The sequence below is a fragment of the Haliaeetus albicilla genome, chromosome 12 (genome assembly GCF_947461875.1).
Source record: "Haliaeetus albicilla chromosome 12, bHalAlb1.1, whole genome shotgun sequence".
NCBI classification, from domain to species: domain Eukaryota; kingdom Metazoa; phylum Chordata; class Aves; order Accipitriformes; family Accipitridae; genus Haliaeetus; species Haliaeetus albicilla.
This window is the reverse complement of record NC_091494.1, coordinates 21,630,735-21,650,763: the sequence shown is the minus strand read 5'-3', so window position 1 is coordinate 21,650,763 and position 20,029 is coordinate 21,630,735. Positions and strand designations below refer to the sequence as shown.

Sequence of the window (20,029 nt, the reverse complement as noted above, 5' to 3'; positions counted from 1 at the left end):
CAAAAAATCTTACCTTACCTTCTCTGTCACAACCACCTCTTCACCGGGACCTCTCCTCTGAAGGCACTGCATATGCACGGGAACAAGTTCAGGCCCACTGCCATTTCTAGCAAACTTTCAACCTCAACATCAAATCTCCAACCCAAAGTCTCAACCCTGCTTTTACTGAAACTGAAAACTTCCTGGGAGAGACAGAGCACCAGCCCAGCCAGCCAAGCTGGCAGAACCAAAGAGATCATCCAGTGAGACAGGAGAAGAATGAAAATAGTGTTTTTAATATCATTTACAGCAAACTTACAGTATGTATTTCACATCACATATTTCTAAACTGCTCATCTGGAAAATATAAGCTGCAAAAATACAGAACACAGTACTCAAAATATATCGAGCATGTGGTTTCTCTTTTTTTTTTTTAAATCAATTGTACAGTGAAACATTTCCTTTTCCAAACCAGGTTTCGGTTTATTTGGGAAGTGCTGCTAAGCATCTGCAAAATTACCAGCAGTCAAGCAAGAACACTTCAAAGACCTTTCCGAGAGAACCACTTTCCCTTGGGCACTGTAGGAAAAGACCAACCTACAGCCTGAGGCAGGGGAGAGGCACCTGGGCTCCTCTAGGTCCCACCCACGCTGCTACAGACCATCTGTGGAGATGTCCTGCGCAGGAATGACCTTCTTCACATACAACCACCCACAAATGCTGCTCTGCCCAGGTGACTACGAAGAACAGCAATGGTATGAGGGACAAACATCACTGACTGGTCTGGTATGGAGGCAGGTAGGTACCCCTCCAATATTGTGGACCCTGCATAGAGCTCTGGGAAGGAGTTTTGAGCCATAGGTGTGATAAACTGCATGGGGTGGTCTTGTTCCTCCAACACGACAATCAATGTGGAAGCACCCTCCACACACCAATGGACGATTACATCTGCACACCAGCTGCAAACACTTGCCAGAGAATTCCTGAGCTTCTGAAGACTGGAGGAAACTCTCACCAAGAACCTAGTTAAAAGATGCATAAGGATTTGGAGGGCATGTGGCAGACCTGCCTCGCTGAAATGTGTTAATTCTGTTATTACACCATAGAGAAACATGAGGATGGAGAAGGGAGTGGGTTAAGGAACAAAGTAAGTTCCTAATATTCTTATTAGCCAAAAAAAAAAAAAAAAAAGCCCCTCAATGTTTGCCAGAGCCACAGAGGGGCCAGCTGGTTGACGAAAGAACAGCATAACTTCTTTCCCAATCTGCTTTGAATTTTAATCTCTCAAGTTTGCTCAGCTGTAGCTGCTGCTAAGGGATCTCAAGGGTGGAGAATAACCAGGTTATGGAGGCAAGGCATATGCTCCTGATCAACCTCTTTATCAGGAAAACAAGCAAAGAGAAATCAGCCAAACTAAAACTTTGCTTTTCCTCCATCATGAATGAAGCATTGCCAAGGACTGACTGGGCAGCGCTGTCACTTCTGCTCACAAACCACGTCAAGTCAAGAGCTGTTCTCCTCCTGCATATTTAATCTGCACCCACTCCCTCCACTCTGGCTGGTTTTCATATGGTGCTTATGTCTCATCTATACACGACAAAAGGAATGTTAACATTTTCTTATTGCAACCATTTTCCATCTAATGCCATTTATGGATTTCTAGCTCACACGACCCCAAATGTCCCCATGCCTGGAATGTGATGGAAGTACATACAGCAGGGAAAAAAACATTTCTGCAGACTGCATTTGACTTGTATCAAAATCCTAACGAACACCACATTTATTGTACTTTATTTACATGGTAGTCACGTATAATATAATACAATACAGCGTTCCATTTGCAGTGGTAGGCACTATGGGTTTTGAAAGGTCACAGCTCTTCCCCTGCTCCCATCCCCACCGCTCCTTCCTATGGACATGGTACCAAAGTGAACCAAGAGCTCCCTTTTGGGTGGTCCCAGCACTGCTGCAGTTTTCCACTGAACCATGCTCTAAGATGGCTCCTTCCCAAAAGTAGATGATGGGAGCTGCTTTCATGTGCTAACATGGAGAATCCCAAACTTTGGTGGTCATAGACCACTGGCAACCCTTAACATTTGTCAGGGCCAGTTACGCACAGCCTCATCACCATGCTTTGCATTGAAAACATTGTGAAGGCAATGTGGGCTGTAGACAAGCTACAGACCTCTGAGCACAGCTTATAGGCCACCTGCGATCAACAGAGCACAGTTTTGGTCCCACTGCACATAAGACTTTAGGAAAATGGCTGTGAGTCTTCAAGAGAGATCATGATCCTCCAGTCAGGCAGAAAGCATCGTGGGCGAAGAACAGGGGTCATTTCTTCCTTTCAAGTTCACACAGTTAGAATTGTGAGGCACTGAAAACATAGCACTGAGATGCAGTTTACATTGAGGTGTAAATGCACTGATATTTGTGCGATGCCATACTGCAAAAGAAAAGGGTTTTGAAGGGCTAAGATATACATGGCAGGGAAAGATGCTTTTTGCTGTCCTACCAACTGGCAATTCAATTGGGAAGAACTAAGATATGTTAGGCCATATGCGACTCTCCGATTCCCGAGAGATTTTTGCTTCTGATCTAAAAGCTGTGCAAACATCACAAATAAAATTTGCACCACCTGCTTCACCTTAATACCAATTTGGTTTTGTCTGGGTTCATACCCTTCTCGTGCTTGCTCTCAGCAATTACTGACATGAATGCATTAACTGGTGGAAACACTGGGAGAGGCAGATAATTTCAAGCATCTGTGAGAGAATATTCCTGGAAAGTGGACTGTGAGTTGGAAGCCAGCACTTTGGCTGTCCTGGAGCAGTGTATGTCCAGTGGTACTCTGCCCATTGGCATTGAGCAAAGATCCTCTTACTCAATTCCTAATCACATACTTTTGAACTAAATATTTGTACTGATGAGAAAATTCCAGCCTAGGGAACTCGGGGAGTAGAAATATCCCCCATGATTTCTATGTCCAGTCAGAACAAACCAACGTGTATGAATTATAAGCAAGCTTTTCCAAACCCCTCCAGGCCACAGGTGATACGCAGAAATGACCTTGCAAATACACTGGAGGCATTTTCTTGGTTTTCTCAGCAATTTGCAAAGAAGAAATAAAAAGGGAAATTCATTAATGAACTTGCTAAAAATTATTTGCTGAGTGGGACTTGACAAGTTTCTTATTGCTCTCTGCCATTTGCAGATACCAACTTCCCGTAGAACAAGCCCAGCACTACAAACTGTCAGGGTATTGCTAATCTTTTCCTTCCTAGGGTGTGACACTCTGCTCTGCCACACTTGAGCTGAAGAAAGTGGGGGAAACATTGAAAACTCATAGTATCCCAAAGACCCCATCCCTGGAGTCACTCCATTCATCAGACAAATAGAGGCTGAAGCAAGGTTTTGACAAGCTAAACAGCATATATGGTACATACATCTTATGGTCCTACTCTTGCAGCCTCTGTCCAAGTGGCTTCTCCTGAATCCCCTCTGTCCTCTCAGGACAGTGAGATGCTCATAGCAGAGCAGCTGTGGCAAGACTGAAGCTGAAAGTGGTCCCTGTTCATACCCTGAAGAGAACACCGGTATTGCTTCTAAGGAGACAGAGCCTCCTTCTGCACCACTGGATTCAGGGAACAGACAATGCCCAAAGATTTTACTTGGCATGACTAGTTAATAAAGAAGTACCTAATGTCTAAGAATTGCTGAAAGGCCATTTTTTCAGTGAAGCAATTGTATTAAGACTCAGATTGGCTAGAAATGTCAATGGAATGATAGAAAACATAATTTGCAGCCTAGAAGTAATAGATTTAGTGTATAAAAGCAGAACAAACTATAATATTTTGAGCATATGTAATACTAAGTGAGACCTGCTGGCATCCCAGGCAAATTTAAAAGCCAGTCAGTAACTCCAAACACCTCATATAGACTTGGTAGAGCCGAGCTGTGCTTTGCCATCGGGAGGAAGGAAGAACTGTGGCTGGAGAAAGGAAGCTGATGGTCAGTTTGGAAGAAATGCCCACAAACCATGGGTTTCAGGGAGGTAGGGCAGGCAGGTCTATCCAGCAGCACTGAAGGGTGGATAATCCTTTCAGAGACTCCAGGAGGCTCAGCCTCAATGCCCTGGTTGTTCCTTTCCTCCTTGGGTCAATCTTAACCATCAGATAACCAAAGCTGAGCCTGGCTCATGCCAAAGGCTCCCATCACATGATTGCCCATCTTAATAAACCGCTGCCTACATTCACACCAGTTGTATCTTGGCTGCCTTGTGGGTACAGGAGGGTGTCATGTTGGAAGGAAAGGAGAATATTCAGTCTCCTGAAGTTGCCGCCAACAAAAAAGGTGAGTCACAGCAGCAGCATGGGATGTTGGGAGAGGTGAACTCAGATTTAGGTAAGAAAAGCAAAAACTCCTAATGCAAATGGGAACAGGTCAGTATTATTGCTTATATTCAGGGGTGCTCTGCCCTACGCACAGAAAGCCTGTGAACTTTGCAGGCATTAAGCAGATCCAGAGAGAGATCAACAACAAACTTGCTTCTGTCTGCAAAGATAGCTCATGTGAAATTAGGGGGACAGATGAGCATGGCTATGTCTAAAGGCAGAGTCAGAATAAGTCTGGAAACCCTTGTGAATAAAGGAAAAAAGCTGTTACCACATCAGTCCAGTGAAGCATTTGCATATGTCTTTACTACTGACAATTCCCCATGTCACCTGCCAAGAATAAAACAAACATCACACCAAGATTGTCCAAGTCTTAAGAAAATACTGAGCCCAACACACCCAGGTGTGAGAAACTCTCACATGGCAGCAACAGCTGTGGCTGACTCAGGGGCTAAAGCTTCACAGTGCTGGTAGCCTTCAGGTTGCCTTGAGTTTGCTGCAGAGTGGAACTGCTGTTACGAGATGGAGTTGCTTTTCTGTCTCCCAGGACCTCATTTACTGAGAAAAAATATGTGTCTGACTAAGACGCAAAGGGAAACCTTTACTACATTGCATCCAACAGCAATGTGATGAACATAAAACTCTGATGAGGATAGGAGGGACTCCAAATCTCATTCACTCCCATAGTTTTTTAATTGATTTTTTTCACAAAAAAAAATGCCAATGCATCTCAGCCATTTGGAAATACTCCAATCACTTTCCAAATGTCTGCAGTCCATCAGTTCAATTCTGAAGCATTTTGAAGCACAGCTAACTCAGCTAATTGAAGCTAATTCCTCTCTGCATCTTTCCCTTTTCACCTTCCCAGCAAGGTGAGACCCAACTGAGATTAATAGTAGCAGCACTGAGTAGTTCAGTGCATCTCACAGGGGTATGGCAGTGTGAGGCCCCTATTAGTTGAATTCCCAAGGAATGGAAGGTTTGTCTAGATAATTCAAGTGATGGCCTTTTTGGTCCCACCATACATCCAAGACGTGCTTGGCAAAGTCAGAAAAATGTATGATTTCAATATGTATAAAAAGAAGGTTCTGAAAATGCATCCCCTTGTTAACAAGGATGCAAAGAAATGGATTCTAGTGTCATCTGCACCAATTTTAGACTGGGGTCTCCTTCTGATTCCACTGGGGCTATGCCAAGGTGGTATCTGTGCAAGGGAAAGGAAACCCCAACCTGAAGTCATGCAAGGCAACTGGACAATCCCATAGAGACTGCTAAGTCTCAACTAGTTTATTTTTTCAAACATCCCATTCCTTAGCAGACAGCCATGCAGGGAACACAGTGCTTGGAAGTGTCAAAATAACGTTTCTGCTGAGACTGAGGTCTCAACAAAACCCTGAATTTCAATGCCCCTGAATATGGAGAAAAAAATTTCCAACATTGGATCTGGACTGCACAGCTCAGACCATACCCCTATGTCTGTTCCCAGGAATGGGCATTCTTCTAACTCCATCCTTGTTCTTAAGTTTCCTGCACGGTTAAGGCAGTTGCGGGATGGAAGCGAAGTGCTGACAGGCAAAAGCCCATACTGCAATTTGGGAAGCGGAAGGATGTCTGAGACTCTTCATTTGTTATTCTATAACAAAAATTGGGTCACAGGCAAAACTGGCTTGTGGTTTTGAAATCAGAAAAAACAAAGAGCCTGCTGGGACGGATGAAGGTTTTGGTCTGTGTGTTTTCTTTAAACTGAAGCTCTGTTCTTGAATTTGTACCAAAGCACTGACAGTAAAGCCCTTCATGATGCAGGCATCTGATACACCCTTAAAAGAACCAAAAGAGTGGGATGGGGAGAGAGCTTTTCAAAAGTCGCATTATCAGAAGAACTAAAAAACAACAATCATGCAGGAATTTTAAGTTACAGCTTAAAAATAATGTAAGTAACCCCATTCAACTGTGTCTCCTATACATACCAAGAGAAGAGATTAAATGAAAAAAACCCAACCCCAAAATACAAATGAAAATGTTAAGTGCCCTGGAATCCTGTTTCTATAACTCTGGTCAAGGGGGACTTTTGACTGTACTGACAAACCACAGCTCTTGAACACCGGGAGTTTGTTTTGCATCATGTCAGCATGCTATTCTCCTTCACCTTGGACCTTCAGAGGGGGAAAAAAAATGAAATTGTGAAAGGGGTTATTGAATTTCAAGCAATCAGGCTTTTAGAAAGGTTCTATTCTATGACATTTGTGTTTGAGTCTGAATGTGTGTGTATAGTATAAAATTATGAGCTAACATTTGAAAAGACAGCAGTCTAAGTAATAAATTTGCAGAATGAAGAGAACTGTACAGAATGATTTCAAAGGCTTATACTTGACAATTATACATATTTTATGAGACAGTTATGTACCCTGTACCTTTTTTAGATTCATTGTTTTATGGATGCAGTATCTCTATTTTAGCAGACAGGATATGCTAAACCAATCTAATGGTCTAAAAAGCATCATTTACCACCCAACATAACAATGGCACTGCATAGCTTAATAACTTTTTTTTCCTTAAACTCCTTCATTAATCAAGTGATTCTTAACATGGCTGAAAACCAAGAATCAAATATCTGTAGTTACAGTATTTGTTAAGTATTTGGCACAGTGGAGTTTATTTGATACACCCTTTTTTTGCCCTTATTGTTGCTGAACATATAATGCTGTGCATAAATTACAGACACACATGTCAAGTCAGTCAAGTGGAAGCAGTCTGATACACCACACCCATGTTTCAATTCCTAGATAAGAGCAAAGTCTGCTGAAGAGTTGTTGAACATGAGTGGCAAGTTATCAACCCTCTGTAATTGTGCCAACTCTGGGGTGTCCACTGCCAGCAATGGACAAGGACTTGGGCAGGATCAGCCCCTCCACCAGCTGCATGGAAGTGATGTCCAGCATTCGGTTCAACATGCCAGGTTACTCCTCTAAACATCTGCAAGTTCACAACAGCTTCAAAATACAAACAAAAAAAGGAGCTTTTTGAATATGATGCTAACCCTTAAAACCCTTCTGACATTTAGTCCATTGGAAATGGGTCTGGTTTCTGGGGAAAAGTCATCAAACACAACCAATTTGTATTGCTTCCCAGCAGGAATGTTTTGAAAAAGAAAAATATGCATGCAAAATAAGCCTGACCCCATGCTTCTTGAAATCAGATGACAGCTTCCCCATGCTTTTTGCAGGCTTAGATAAGACTGCATTGCAAAAGCAAAGCCAAATCTACTCCTGCATGGGTACCTCTTGAGGATCTGAATGAAAATTTCAGAGGTGCTCAACGCTGGCCAGCCTCTGTTCCCATAACCCAGCCTTCCATAGGAATACTATTTGCACATTTAAGGGCAAAACGTGGCCTCCAGGACCGGAGGTTATTCCATCTTCCTCACATGCCTTCCACTGAAGTCAGTGGAATTTCTCAGGTGAGAAAAAAGTATCAATTGTGAGGGTTGTGGGATTAAGGTTAGTATTCCTTTCATCTTCTACACACACACACACACACACACACACGCTTACTTTAAAGAAAACATCCACCACACAATTTCTAGATTGCAAATTATATATATATATATCTTTAAAAACTAGAGAGAACATAAACAGCCTCTCCATATATATATATGTATTCACTGAGTCACATAGAATATGAAAAAACTATATTATGTAAATCATCATATTATCTATAATTCTCCAACTGACAATTGTTTTTATAGGGACACAGTGCATTCATTCTCTTTTTTAAAAACATATTATGTGTCTTCATTGGCTTGGTAGCATATTAGAATGAAGGCGTATGGATAAAAAATCAGAGGATTAAACAAACCCCTTGAGTCACATTATGTTTGGGTGAATTAAACAGGATCCTTCCCCAAACTAGCATAAATAAATCCTCCCTATGGAAAAGTGTCAGCGATTTAAGGGTTAACATAGATTTGAAAATAAGTTTTTAAAAAATCTTATTAGAGGACTACACAGACAAGTATTTGGAACTCAACCCCTTTAAAAATGACAGCACATTTGGCAAGTGTGAGCAAATGTCTTGAACTTTACTGGGTTTGAGAGATCTGAGCACAGCTATTCACAGACAACCACAAAGCTGCAATCTGCGAATAAGCCTTGGCTGGAAGGACTCGGATACCTCTGACAGCATTGCTCGCCACCTGGAAGGTTTCCAGGAGCTTTCAAGGTATTTATCGTGGACTCATGGCTGGTGACAGCGTATGACTGGTGGAAAAACTCCAGCACCGCTCCCTCTTTGCCATCACAAAGCGCAGCAGGTTTGAATAGCACCCAGACCGGCTAACCCTTCAGCCCGTGCTGCGGGGCTCCACGTACCCCTGGGACCCCGTTTGCAACCACAAACGCCTATTCCAGCATTGCCGTTATCACCTTGCTCTCTCTATGCCTCATGCCCCAGCCTGTCTGTTTGCCGAGCTCTCCGATGAACCTCTGCAGATGCCCTTCTTGGAAGCTCGTACTGTCATCAAAGGGGCTGGTACCCAGCCACAGCAGCTCCCTGCTTTCTCCATCACCCTGCAGGATGTCACAAGTGATCCCATTAAAAGATGCTGTTCTCAAGAATCCTGGCTGGGTCTGACTTTGAGAAAAAGACAAAAGTTTCCTGTGTCGCCATTGTTGTTTTGCAGTTGTGTTTTTTCATTCGTGCTCTCTTCTTGTTTTTATTAAAAAGGACCCTTGTATTATTAATGTAGTTCACTCCTCCACAGTCACTATAAAACAGACTCCATATTTTCACACCACTCATGATCTTCAAGATTATAGATAAATTTTGTCCTATGTGATTGATTTTGGGGCACTGAGTCCCGCCCCAGATTGTCTAGGGTGAGAGTAGAGGCAAAAAACTCACTAGTGCTGAGACCACCTTCGTGGTTCTTGATGTATCTTTTATAGTTTTTCCTCAAGCACTGCCAGGTGGTTGTATATAAGATGAATGCAAAAGACTTCAGGGCTATAGCAATACTAACATACAGGTATCTATATACCACGTTGTCGTACAGCGCACAGGCTCCTTGCTCGCCACAGAACGTGCTCCAAAACAGACATGTGGAGTCAATTCCAGCCCCAAAGATCAGCGGAGGTGGGATAAAACCTGTCAAAATAGGAGAGACAAATCATGATTTTATGATCCTTATGATAAAGAGAGAAGATGTGATTGCAGTGAATGGAAAGAGAGGATACTTTATCAAGTTTAATGGTCCCAGCTGCAGCCTGTGATTCTAATTTTTTAAGTTCTGAATCAACCTAAACAAAGTCTGTGGATGAGTCTTTAGCTTGGGCTCAACATCTATGGAAGAGATTCCTGCTGATATCAACATGCAGGAAGGATTTTACTCAAATTTAAGTGGCTTTTATTAAGCTTCTCATTCACCTAATGAGGCTGAGTGGAGGGGTAAATGAAAGAGGACAGCCTTGCAGCTTGTTCTCTATTTAGATATTGGTAATTCTGCACTCTGGGGTGTTCACCTGAAGAATGTCATAGGACTCCAGTTCAGAGCCTGATATCAGCTGAGGCACTGAGGTCTAGTTTTGGACCTTTCCCTGACACAAAGAAGGTTTTCTCCAGGTCTAAGGAAAATAAGCGATAGCCTCTAATAGATACCAAAGATTAAATCTGAAAAGAAGGGAAAATTTCAGTGCACCATTAAATGAAATATCACAGCAGGATTCTCCCACAGCCACTGCAACTAACTACTGATGAGCGTTTCTCAATCATAGTTTGCAGCAGAGCTGCAATCTTAAAGCAAAGTAATCACTCCAATCTCATTTAACTAATAAAGGCAGTGTTTTTCTTCTCTACCTTTCCTCATCCTGCAGGGACATTGTAGAGGCCCCCCACTTCACATTACCCCAATGGTGGTTAGGACATCCACGTTGCAGCTTTGCACTCCCCAGCCAGCACACGTGCACTGAGCGTGCAGTACTCAAAAGGAAATGTGGATGTTCTACATAATGTAAACCATTTCTCTTCCTTCTGTAATATTTATGGGGGGAGGCTGGAAGCAGATAAACCCTGGAAAAATCCCTGATTGATAAAATCACTGCTCTGGGTTAAGACAGCAAGTAAAGGAGAGCATCGTATCTATTGAAACCAAATAGCAGGTGGGCACAACATACCCTCAACATTATCACTCCATTCATAGGTGCTGTGAGGCCCTAGACTCTATAAATACACATGTAGACAGACACACGGACTGCAGTTTCTAGACAGAGAAGTGTTTAATCTTGGATCCAGTCTCATCATTAACCTGGATTTCCAGGCTTAAAAAAGATACCTTCCTTCAGCTTGTCATGAACAAAACAGTGACATTCATGACATATCTCCTAAGACTACAAATAAATTGGTTGTCTTCACCATTCCCTGTGGTAACTGAGATCTCTTTATTTTATTTTGTCGATGACTAGTGCTCTGCAGATTTTGTTTGATCTTCCTTGTATGTTAATAAATGCAGGAGTTAAGAGAGGCTATATGGGTTTTTGGTAGTCCTTTTAACCAGTCATTAATAGCACAAATGTAGTAAATAAAAACAGATGATAGAAAAACAAGACAATCTTTTTGTTAGAAACCCTAGTTTCAGTCATCACATTTAAAAACCTGGTTATGTTCTGGAAAAAATGTCAGCGCCAGCTCCCTGTTTGTCATTTCAACGACTGGAAATTCCAGACTGGGCTGGTTCTGCTTCTAAGTTAAAAGATGCTCTTTTTTTTTTTTAAAACCTGTGGACAAGCACACACTCAACCTGGAATTAAAAAATTCAGCTGGGCTTCTGCCAGAAACAAGCAAAGAGACTGTGCTGCTGAATGCAGTCTGTGTGCCCAGTGCTGCACTGGCGCTGGATGCCACCTAAGGGGGTAACATCCAGATGTGGCAGTGACCGAGAAGGCAGGAGCCACACACTTTCTGGACTAAGAGAAAACTGCATTTGGATCATAATTTTGACATGTGAGCTCCTATTCGTTAACATGCTGAGAGATGTTGATACAAAGCTTTGGAGGTATATAGGCTGAACTTCAGAGGGACCTATCATCCCCATCTGCTGGCTTCAGCTGGCTTTCCAGGTTTTCAAGATAATTGGGCCTGGAAATTGTTCCTCATAAGACTTGAGGAAGGACCTGATTCACTGAACTCCAAAGCTACACCTATGTTGATGCAGGCATGGATGTAGAAAACTTAAAGAAAAATACGTGAAAAACTTTTAGGAACCAGTGAGTGTTTCAGGTAATTTTTACCAGAGGAGAGGACAGAGACTCACAGGAACAACTCAATGCCTAGACCCTCTGAGACATGGGAGTTGAAGGGTTCCACTGCAGATTGTAAAGTTCTTCTGAGAGAGATACATTGTGTTTTTGTCATGCTGGAAGAAGAGAGGCAAGCAACATGGACTTGTAGCAAAACCAAAAGGAAGGCTTTGCTAGGATGCATGGTGAACACCATCCAGAAAGGATGCGTCCAGGACCTTATCAGTCTAAAACTCTTTGCTATTCCAGACACTTCCGTTCCAAACGTTTGGCTCCGACAGCATTGCTATACTCTCTTCTCTGAGAAACTGCAGTAGCACTTTTATGTGAAGACATTGTTATGCTGCCCTCTCACAGCAGAATTCCTATGGAATAAGATAATACATCCAGGAGGATACTGGGAGAATTCAGTCTTGTTTCATGTTATTACAGTGAATATTAAAGAGATTAAATCATGTTTTACCTCTTACTGCAAAGTATTGCAAAAATTTCTGCTATATATATATTTCATTGCAGAAACTGTAGGGCTGTGTAAAAAAAGCTGCTTCTGTCTTACTGAAATCTATTAGCTACGATTGCACCTCTGGGTCTCATACCTCCTATATTTAATACTCTCCTTTGGTTCAAGAAGCGGCTATTATCACTCTCTTCTTAAGTCAAAGCTTAAAGGTGAACTGAAAAGCTTTTAAAATAAATCAGTAAAGCTATTCTCAAACCTCAGGTTGTTAGGGGCAAAATTTGGATACCCTTGCTCACATTGAAAAGTACCTTTCTCTTCATTTTCTATGGGTTCAAGCTACATTGCTGCCATGCTTCAGGATGTATTGTCTTATTTCATGGGAATTCCTTAGTGACAAAGCAGCGTATAAAGATTTGAGCTTAAATTCTTACTATGCCTTCCTTATTGGAAGAAAAAAAATCTATTCAACTTAAGCATACGTGTCTGAGCCTGCTTTTGGAGGAATTCAAGATGCCACTATCTCAGGAGGTTTCTCTCTTTTGAAAGGAAAACAAAAAAGAGAGAAAATCTCCCTCTTTAGGTACTTTTTCCTTTGGAAACAACAGCCCACAGCCATCCTCCTCACACACTTGCCTGCTGACACTCCACATTCAGCCAATGAGAGCTGAAGGCAGGCCAAAACCTGAGAGCAGCCCTGACAGCTAAAGAAAATGCTGTCTTTGCAAGGCTTGAACCGGAGCTGACCCAAGTCAACCCAGAAGCTTCCCTTTGAGCTATCTGAGCTCTGGATAAGATCGCTTGATGGAGCTTTCTGTATGACTGCAGTTACTTCACCAAAAGCAGTGAAAATCTAATTGGCTTTATCATAAACTGGTCTGGGACCACCATGACCTTTTCAGCTAGTGGGGAACAAGGTGTTACAAAAAATAGGTAAACAAATGAGGTCACTTATTCAAAGCAATATATGGTACTGTTGGATTTTTGGTTCCCTACTGCCTAGTGCCTTGCTGCAGCCTAGGAGATGGCATTTTACTCTCCAGCTCATTCCTTTGAGACTGGGGGGTATCAGGCAGGGAATGTACTGCCCATGCCCTGCTAAAAAAAAGTAAATTCCACCTCCACAACACACAGAAACCCCGTGCATGAGATGGACTCACACAATGATGGATTAGAGAGGATTTTGCCCTGAATTGTTGAGATTAATGAGCTGAAATATAGGAGCTTTAAAATAAGAGCCATCTCTTCAAAAGGAGAAAAACCCCTCTACCCAGAAACAAGAAGCAGGCAAATAACAGCCCAGTGTGTTCCTTTTAATTCATACATGAGAAGCACATACCAGTTCAGAGGAACAGCCATATGCATTTTAATGGGATATTAACCCACAGGAGGATAGAAGGACTGATCCTGTCTCATTTCACTGTTTCCCCTTCCCAGAGACCCGAAGGAAGGGACAAACACACCATGTAATGCAGGTCCTGTCCCTCAAAGGCGGATGAAAATACATATCCCTCTGCTTCAGCAATATGCAATACAGCAGTAATTTTGCAAGCTGCTGACGTGTTAATAACAGCTATAGAAGAGTAACTGGTTGCGTGGGACCATGGCAGAAATGGTCATTTCTCATGCAACACCGCATTTTCTTCCATTAGCACAATTCAGATGGCAAGAAAAGTGCCTTCAGGAGCCTTGATGTGATATCCTTCATAGAGAGGGCTCAGACCCCATTGTGTCAGACCCCACTCATGACAACCACAGCACTGCACTGAGTAGAAGTCAGCTTTTGCACATTAAAAATACAGTTTTCTGTGAGGGAGGAAAGGATGGAAGAGAAGGACATGAAATTTTTGTACCTACCTAGCAAACGGAGAAGCAGGAAAAGCACCCCCAAAGCGTAAGACTTGAGTTCGGGGCTCACGGTTCTGTAGGGAGGAGGGAGGGAGAGAGTGAAATCAATTCTTGTTGTTCTGCTTTGATTAACACACCCTGTGGCCATTCTGTGCTGTCAGCCAGGATGCCACCACCACCTCTTCAAAAAGTCATTAATGGAGTTTTTCTTCTCTCTTCGCCTGAACTGCCTACAGCCCCAAAAGTAATTGCATTGGTGATAGGTTCAGGAATTTAGCTAAGTCATTAATAACAACAGCTAATCTTGTCATTGGATGGGGAAAAATGAAATTCCCATCCCAGTAAATCATCATTTACAACCTCCCCATCATGCTTTCAAGGCTCTGGATGTTGAGAACTGGTGGGAGAGAAACTTTTTTGTTCTGAGACTTCCCACATTACTAGGAACAAGAAAGAGAAGAGGCAATGACAGACCAAAAGGTTCAGTCAGCCTGTTAAATCAAGCCTCCCATTGAGGATGTGCTCAAGAAGACTACTCTTCATGGGCATGAGTTTAGCATGTGAATTTTTTTTATGCTGGGAAGACAACAGTTGTGTTGCCTTTTGCTACGAACACAACCCACTCTATTGCACTAGTGTTATCCTTCAAAGGTGCTTTAAAAAATAATTCATGGCTTTCTAATTAGCTGAACTCAAGGATGCTACTGGCTAAAGTCATCCTCTTGGGGCAGGCTCAGCAAAGCCTTTGGAATTTCAGAAATCATTCATTTGGTCTTTAGTCTTATAATAGCATTTTATTTCCCACAGTATATAAAGGCTGGGAAAGCAGGACAGTGATGCCCATATGAATAGATTCATCACACAGGGGAACTTTAAAGGCCTAAGCAGCCTCTTCCATTAGCTTCTTACAGAGGTCTGCAGGCAGCACTGCTAGTGGCACCATGGTGGCAGTGGTGGTCCTCTGTATAAATACATTGGAGGGGCATCAGACAATACCGATAAAACAGGAAGAAAGAGCAACAGGTTTTAAGTTGAGAAGAACATTCTGATCACCTGCCCTCATCTCACAGGTTACACTGGCCATGTAACATTGTACCATGATTTCTGCATGAAGCCTGTGACCTCTGGCTCAATTTCAGCAGAGTTTTCAGGCAGACCCCCAGGCTCGATATAAACCCTTTATGCCATGAAGCATCTACCCTTGGAAAAACATTCCAGTGGTTAATGCCTTGGCTCAAATAGGATTCTACAGTAGGGTGGGAAATGAAAGAAACAGAATGAGTATTAAAGTTTATTTTATGGAAAAAATAATTACCATGTGAAATATTCACAGTGGGTTTTTAATCAGTGGTGGTGTCCATCGATCCACCTTTTTGTATTTAAGACCAGTCGATCTCATACCTTAGGGTGGAGTAAAAGTTGCCACCCGGAGACATCTCCTTTTCTCACCAACTACAGCAGTGAACAAATGACTTGCCTAGACAAGATATCTAATTTGTAGACACTGAAGTTCATTTTAAATTAACCATAGGAGCTGCTGATGCCACTTGTCACTACCATGGACACCGGGGACACGCTCATATGCCAAAACTTTATTTTAGCAATCCAAGATGGCAGCTGCAAGAGAGCATGTGGTGTTACATGGTGAAGAGCTCTTCTCTGTATGTTTTAGTAGCTATCAGTCATTCTGAGGGGATCGTAGTTACTAATTTGGATGTGTGAATTGTTTATTTTCCTACAGCTGTGAGCTGGGTATTTTTAATATTCCCTTTGCTTTTCTTATTCCCTCGTATTCTTCTTCCTGGCTGGCAACTGGCTTGTCTCATTTGAAATTGACACTAAGACATCTCCACTCAGGATCCTACAGGTGCTGGCAGCTCCCTTGAACAAAGAACTCTTCAAACTTCAAATTACTTTTGCCACAATATTTATCATGAGAAATTTGATTTCCCTTTAGCTACTGTAGATGCAAAGAGGGAAACAAACTAGTAGGTGGAATATCTCATTTTGTATCCTGCAGGGAGACATGCCCTCACAGAGCTGTTCCATCCAAGATCCACTCAAGAGTGTGTTTCTAATACAGACCTTATTGATTGAATTTTATTGGAATTTTCCAGGCAGCAGAATGGATCTGCTATTTATGCCTCTGGTTATTATTCTCAGCAAGTGACAGCCTGGACAGATAAGTAATTCTGGATAAACGTGGGCTTAGATATATAAGTATATCATAAGGTGAAGCGTTTCATGTGTCTGGAAATAACGCAAGGTCAGTTATTTGAATAAGCTACTTTTGCCCACCTATTCATATTGGTTCAACTCAGAGATGTCCTTCAGACTTTCAAGTTCCTTCTGTTCTTGGACTTAGTCCAGGGTGAGAGAAGTTAAACTCTAGCCAGGGGGGTATTGACCAAAGCTAGCTTTTGCTGCAGCCTTTCATTTTTCCATGGTTTCTATGATCTTTAGGCCATCTCTAAAGGTATCTTACTAAGCCATTATGTGCTGAGAACATGGGCTGCAATTCTGCCCCTTTCCTGATGCAGTTGTAAGGTCCTTACCACCTGGACTGAAAGCTGCACATTTGTATCTCCCTTCCCATGTTAATCCCAGCCTTGGTAATAACAAGCCTGCCACCTTTCTTCGCAGCATCCCTGCAGGGGTCTTCTTGGTTTGCAAGCCCAGTCCCTCCTCACTCCCATTTTACCAAAGCTGTACTCAAGCAATTCCCGTATTCTCTCTAGCAAGTCAGTACTGTAGGCACTAAACTTGGTGGGGCCATGCCACAGATGGAAATAGTGCCTTAGAGAGAATATGATTTAATTAACACTTGAAACAACGGGGCTGAAATTCAGGCAGGACTGCTCAGGCTTTCACATCCCCAACTCCTGCCTGCATGTAGAGGCAGTAACGTACGAGAAAGCCTGTGCCCATAGCTCCTCATCAGCTGAGGAGGTTCAAAATCTTTTGAAAATACAGGCAGCTGTTTCAAGGTGTCTCCACCAGGGAGTGCTTAGTCAAAGGAGGATTTTCTGATGGCTTGAGCTGAGGTTCAGTCCGAAGTCATGGATCTGGGGACAGCCTAAAAGGCAGAAGCCAGGAGCTGTGTGGGACCCTCGGCTCCCTGCAGCTCCCAGTGCTACTCCACGGTTCCTCCAGCCCTGCTACCACCCCAAGGGCAGCCCCGTCAAGCTCATCAGTTCCTCCCGGCAGCGGTCCTACCTGATGAGTATGATGACTGATGGCGTCTGTGCCATGGCCCCGATCATGCTGCAAACACACATCACGCAGAGGAATGTCAAGAAGGCCTCTTCGCAGCCAGGACTGGGGCATTTGCCAGGAACAACGGTGGCATTTTCGGCTGGGACTGAGGTGAGGCACGAACAGCCACTGAGGTTCTGTGGAGGAGCACAGGGGTTCAGGAGAAGGGAGATCTGCAGTCCCCACCTGCCCTCTGTAATGAGGGCTTGCCAACAGCAACTCTGAATCCTCTAATGGTCAATTAAGTAACTCCTAAGTGCTTATTTGAGGGTGGTTTGGAAAGAATTTCAGAAGCACGTCAGCTCTGATGCATGCTACCAGCAAGGGAAAGCCGTCCCTTGGCTTGTTTCTTTTCTTCTGCTCCTTTCAAGTCTCTCCCATAAATGTCAGTGCGACAAAATTATTACCAAGTTATACCCCTTTGGAGGAAAATAAAGAAACGATCTGTGTCCCTGCGACAAGGAAGATCCCCAAATTATGGTTCTAATTACTTTCTTATTTACCTCTGTCCTCTTGGCTGTGGCAATTAAACTGAAGTACATTAAAAGCAGGTAAATCTGCAGCCCTGTTGCTGGCTGCAGGTTCGGTGCCTGCTTCCAGCACCCTGAATCCTGTGTAGGGGCCACCCACAATGGGTGCTGCAACTCACCAAGAGCTGAACTATCTCAGCTTGGCGGCATAGACACTGCTGGACTCAAGTGCACTACAGGGCTAATAAATGACATCTGGTTCAGAGGGATTTGTGTTGAGCTAAAAGCTGAAGTCAGGCGAGATAAACTTTATCAATATGTGATCAGAAGGAGGTCGAAATGACTGCATTTTTCTTTGATCTCTCCAGCAAGTGCAGGATGTGAAAAGAAGCTTTGTTTGCCAGTCACAGATTTAGGGATTTATTTTTTTTTTCTTATTTTCCAACTTGCCCTCCTGAATTTCTGAGTGGGGGATGTCAGTGCAATTAAGGCACACAATACTACCAAGAAATCCCCTAACGAATACAGAATGAAACCATCATAAATGATTCATGGCTTGTCTTCATCAGCCCGCTGGGTTTGCAGGTCACATGTTCGTAAGAGGAGTAATGCCATAAAATAAAACATATTGAAAAACAGCTAAATCTCCTCCCTTTCCCCACTACTACGTTCAGGCAGAAATGCCTTTGCTTTTCTGCTGGGGTCCCCTTAGGACCATACAAAAGCACACTTTCTGGTTCGCTGCATCCAAAGATAAGGATCCGTGGGGATACTACTCCAGCCTTTCTGACACCAATCTCTTTCTTCTGCATAGGAGTCAAATGATTTTCTTCCAAATAAGTGCACAGAGGGCAAGAGAGACCGCAGTGCAGAACTCCAGGAGAGCTGGAGTAGACATGCAAGTGCCTTTCCGGCTGGCAAGCAATAATTAACATAACAAATTCCTGTGCTGTGAGTTAGAACCTGCCACCCGAACGCTTTGAGATGGTGACAATTAGCACCACTGCAGTGGTGTTTGTACAGAGACAACAGGAATTTGTAGTTCCTGGCTCTTACTCCAGTGCATTGCTAGCAATGAGCCTGGACACAGCCCTGTGGATTAAAACCCATCTGAGTCCAGGAAAGTACATACCTGCACTGAAATAGCTTGGGACAAAACTCCCATTCATGGCATATGTGCAGAACTGGCTGCTCATTTCCCATGGGCTCTCATCAATGGGGAGAAAGTACCTGTTTCTGGCAATGGTGGGGCAGATTCTTCTCCCATTGGTGTGAATTTTTTACAAACCACGAGGCAGGTCTCCACTTCCATTGCCTGAAAATTTGCCCCTCAATCTGCTTTTTTCACCATTTTGCACCAAGGTGCTAGCCCAAAGCAGTGTGACTAGTTTGTACCAACTACATCTGCTTGCTTAGCGCTGCACCTCATCCTTACCTGGGAGATCTTTGATCTTTTATTACTGACACACTATACAACTCACAGACATCAAACAAGGAAACATCAAAGATGGAGGTTTACCTTTGTCCTGTGGAGAGGCAACTTTTTGCTACCCATACCAAATTGCTATAGATTCTCTTGTCTGCAACCCCACTGCATTCAACCACACATTATCACAGCCTTCCACTGCCCAGAAGCTTGCACACTCAGATTTTCTGTGTGCATGTGAAGCTGCACAGATGCAGAGTTTGCACCTTTAACAGCATCCTGAGTTTGAGGTCATTATCTATGCAAATTACCCATGTTTTTAATTACTCATTTTTTTAAACCCTGGCTCTGACAGGGAAGGGACAGGCTGGTACTTCAGTGCAAAGCTGTGAGATGCCAGCATGGTAATGCCAGGCTGGAATTCATGCACCTTGAGCCAAAAGGGTGAGAGAAGCAATAGCATCAAACAAACAAGGTGCAGAGTAAAGGCTTCCTACACAAGGGCCATTCCCAGGAATGGCTAGAAAGAGAAATTCATGAGGGTGCCAGAGCTCTGCCTGTCAGCACCGATATTCCTGTGGCTTTTTGGAAAGGTGCACCTCTGCAACCAGCTCAGGAAGAAAGAAGAAATGAAAAAGCAAAAAACTAACTGAGCTACACATTGCTTTTAGAAATTGTTCACAGAGGAAAAGTGGAGAGAGGCAGTCAGAAACGTCCAATGCAGTAAAGTTAAATAAAGCATTCAGAGAATTTTATGTCCCAGTAAAAAGGAACCCTTGGCTCATCACAAGCATATAACATTCACAAGACCCTCTAGACAGGTCATTACCTGGATTATGGGTTTAAAACCTGGTTTGGCAATTTGGCTTTGCCTCAGGGCCATTGCATGGCCAAACTGGTCCATAATTCTT

General features: G+C 43.1%; 1 protein-coding gene across 1 annotated transcript in view; it reads right to left on the bottom strand.

The window, feature by feature from the left end:
- Positions 1-254: 254 nt before the first annotated feature.
- SLCO3A1 (solute carrier organic anion transporter family member 3A1) overlaps positions 255-20,029 on the bottom strand; it is a 161,374-nt gene continuing 141,599 nt past the window's right edge. Inside the window, exons 8-10 of the mRNA XM_069798482.1 lie at positions 17,184-17,359; positions 13,977-14,041; positions 255-9,515 (exon numbers count right to left, since the gene is read on the bottom strand). Coding sequence (XP_069654583.1) covers positions 9,136-9,515; positions 13,977-14,041; positions 17,184-17,359 — 621 coding nt within the window. The 3' untranslated portion in view covers positions 255-9,135. The remainder of the gene's footprint in view (positions 9,516-13,976; positions 14,042-17,183; positions 17,360-20,029) is intronic.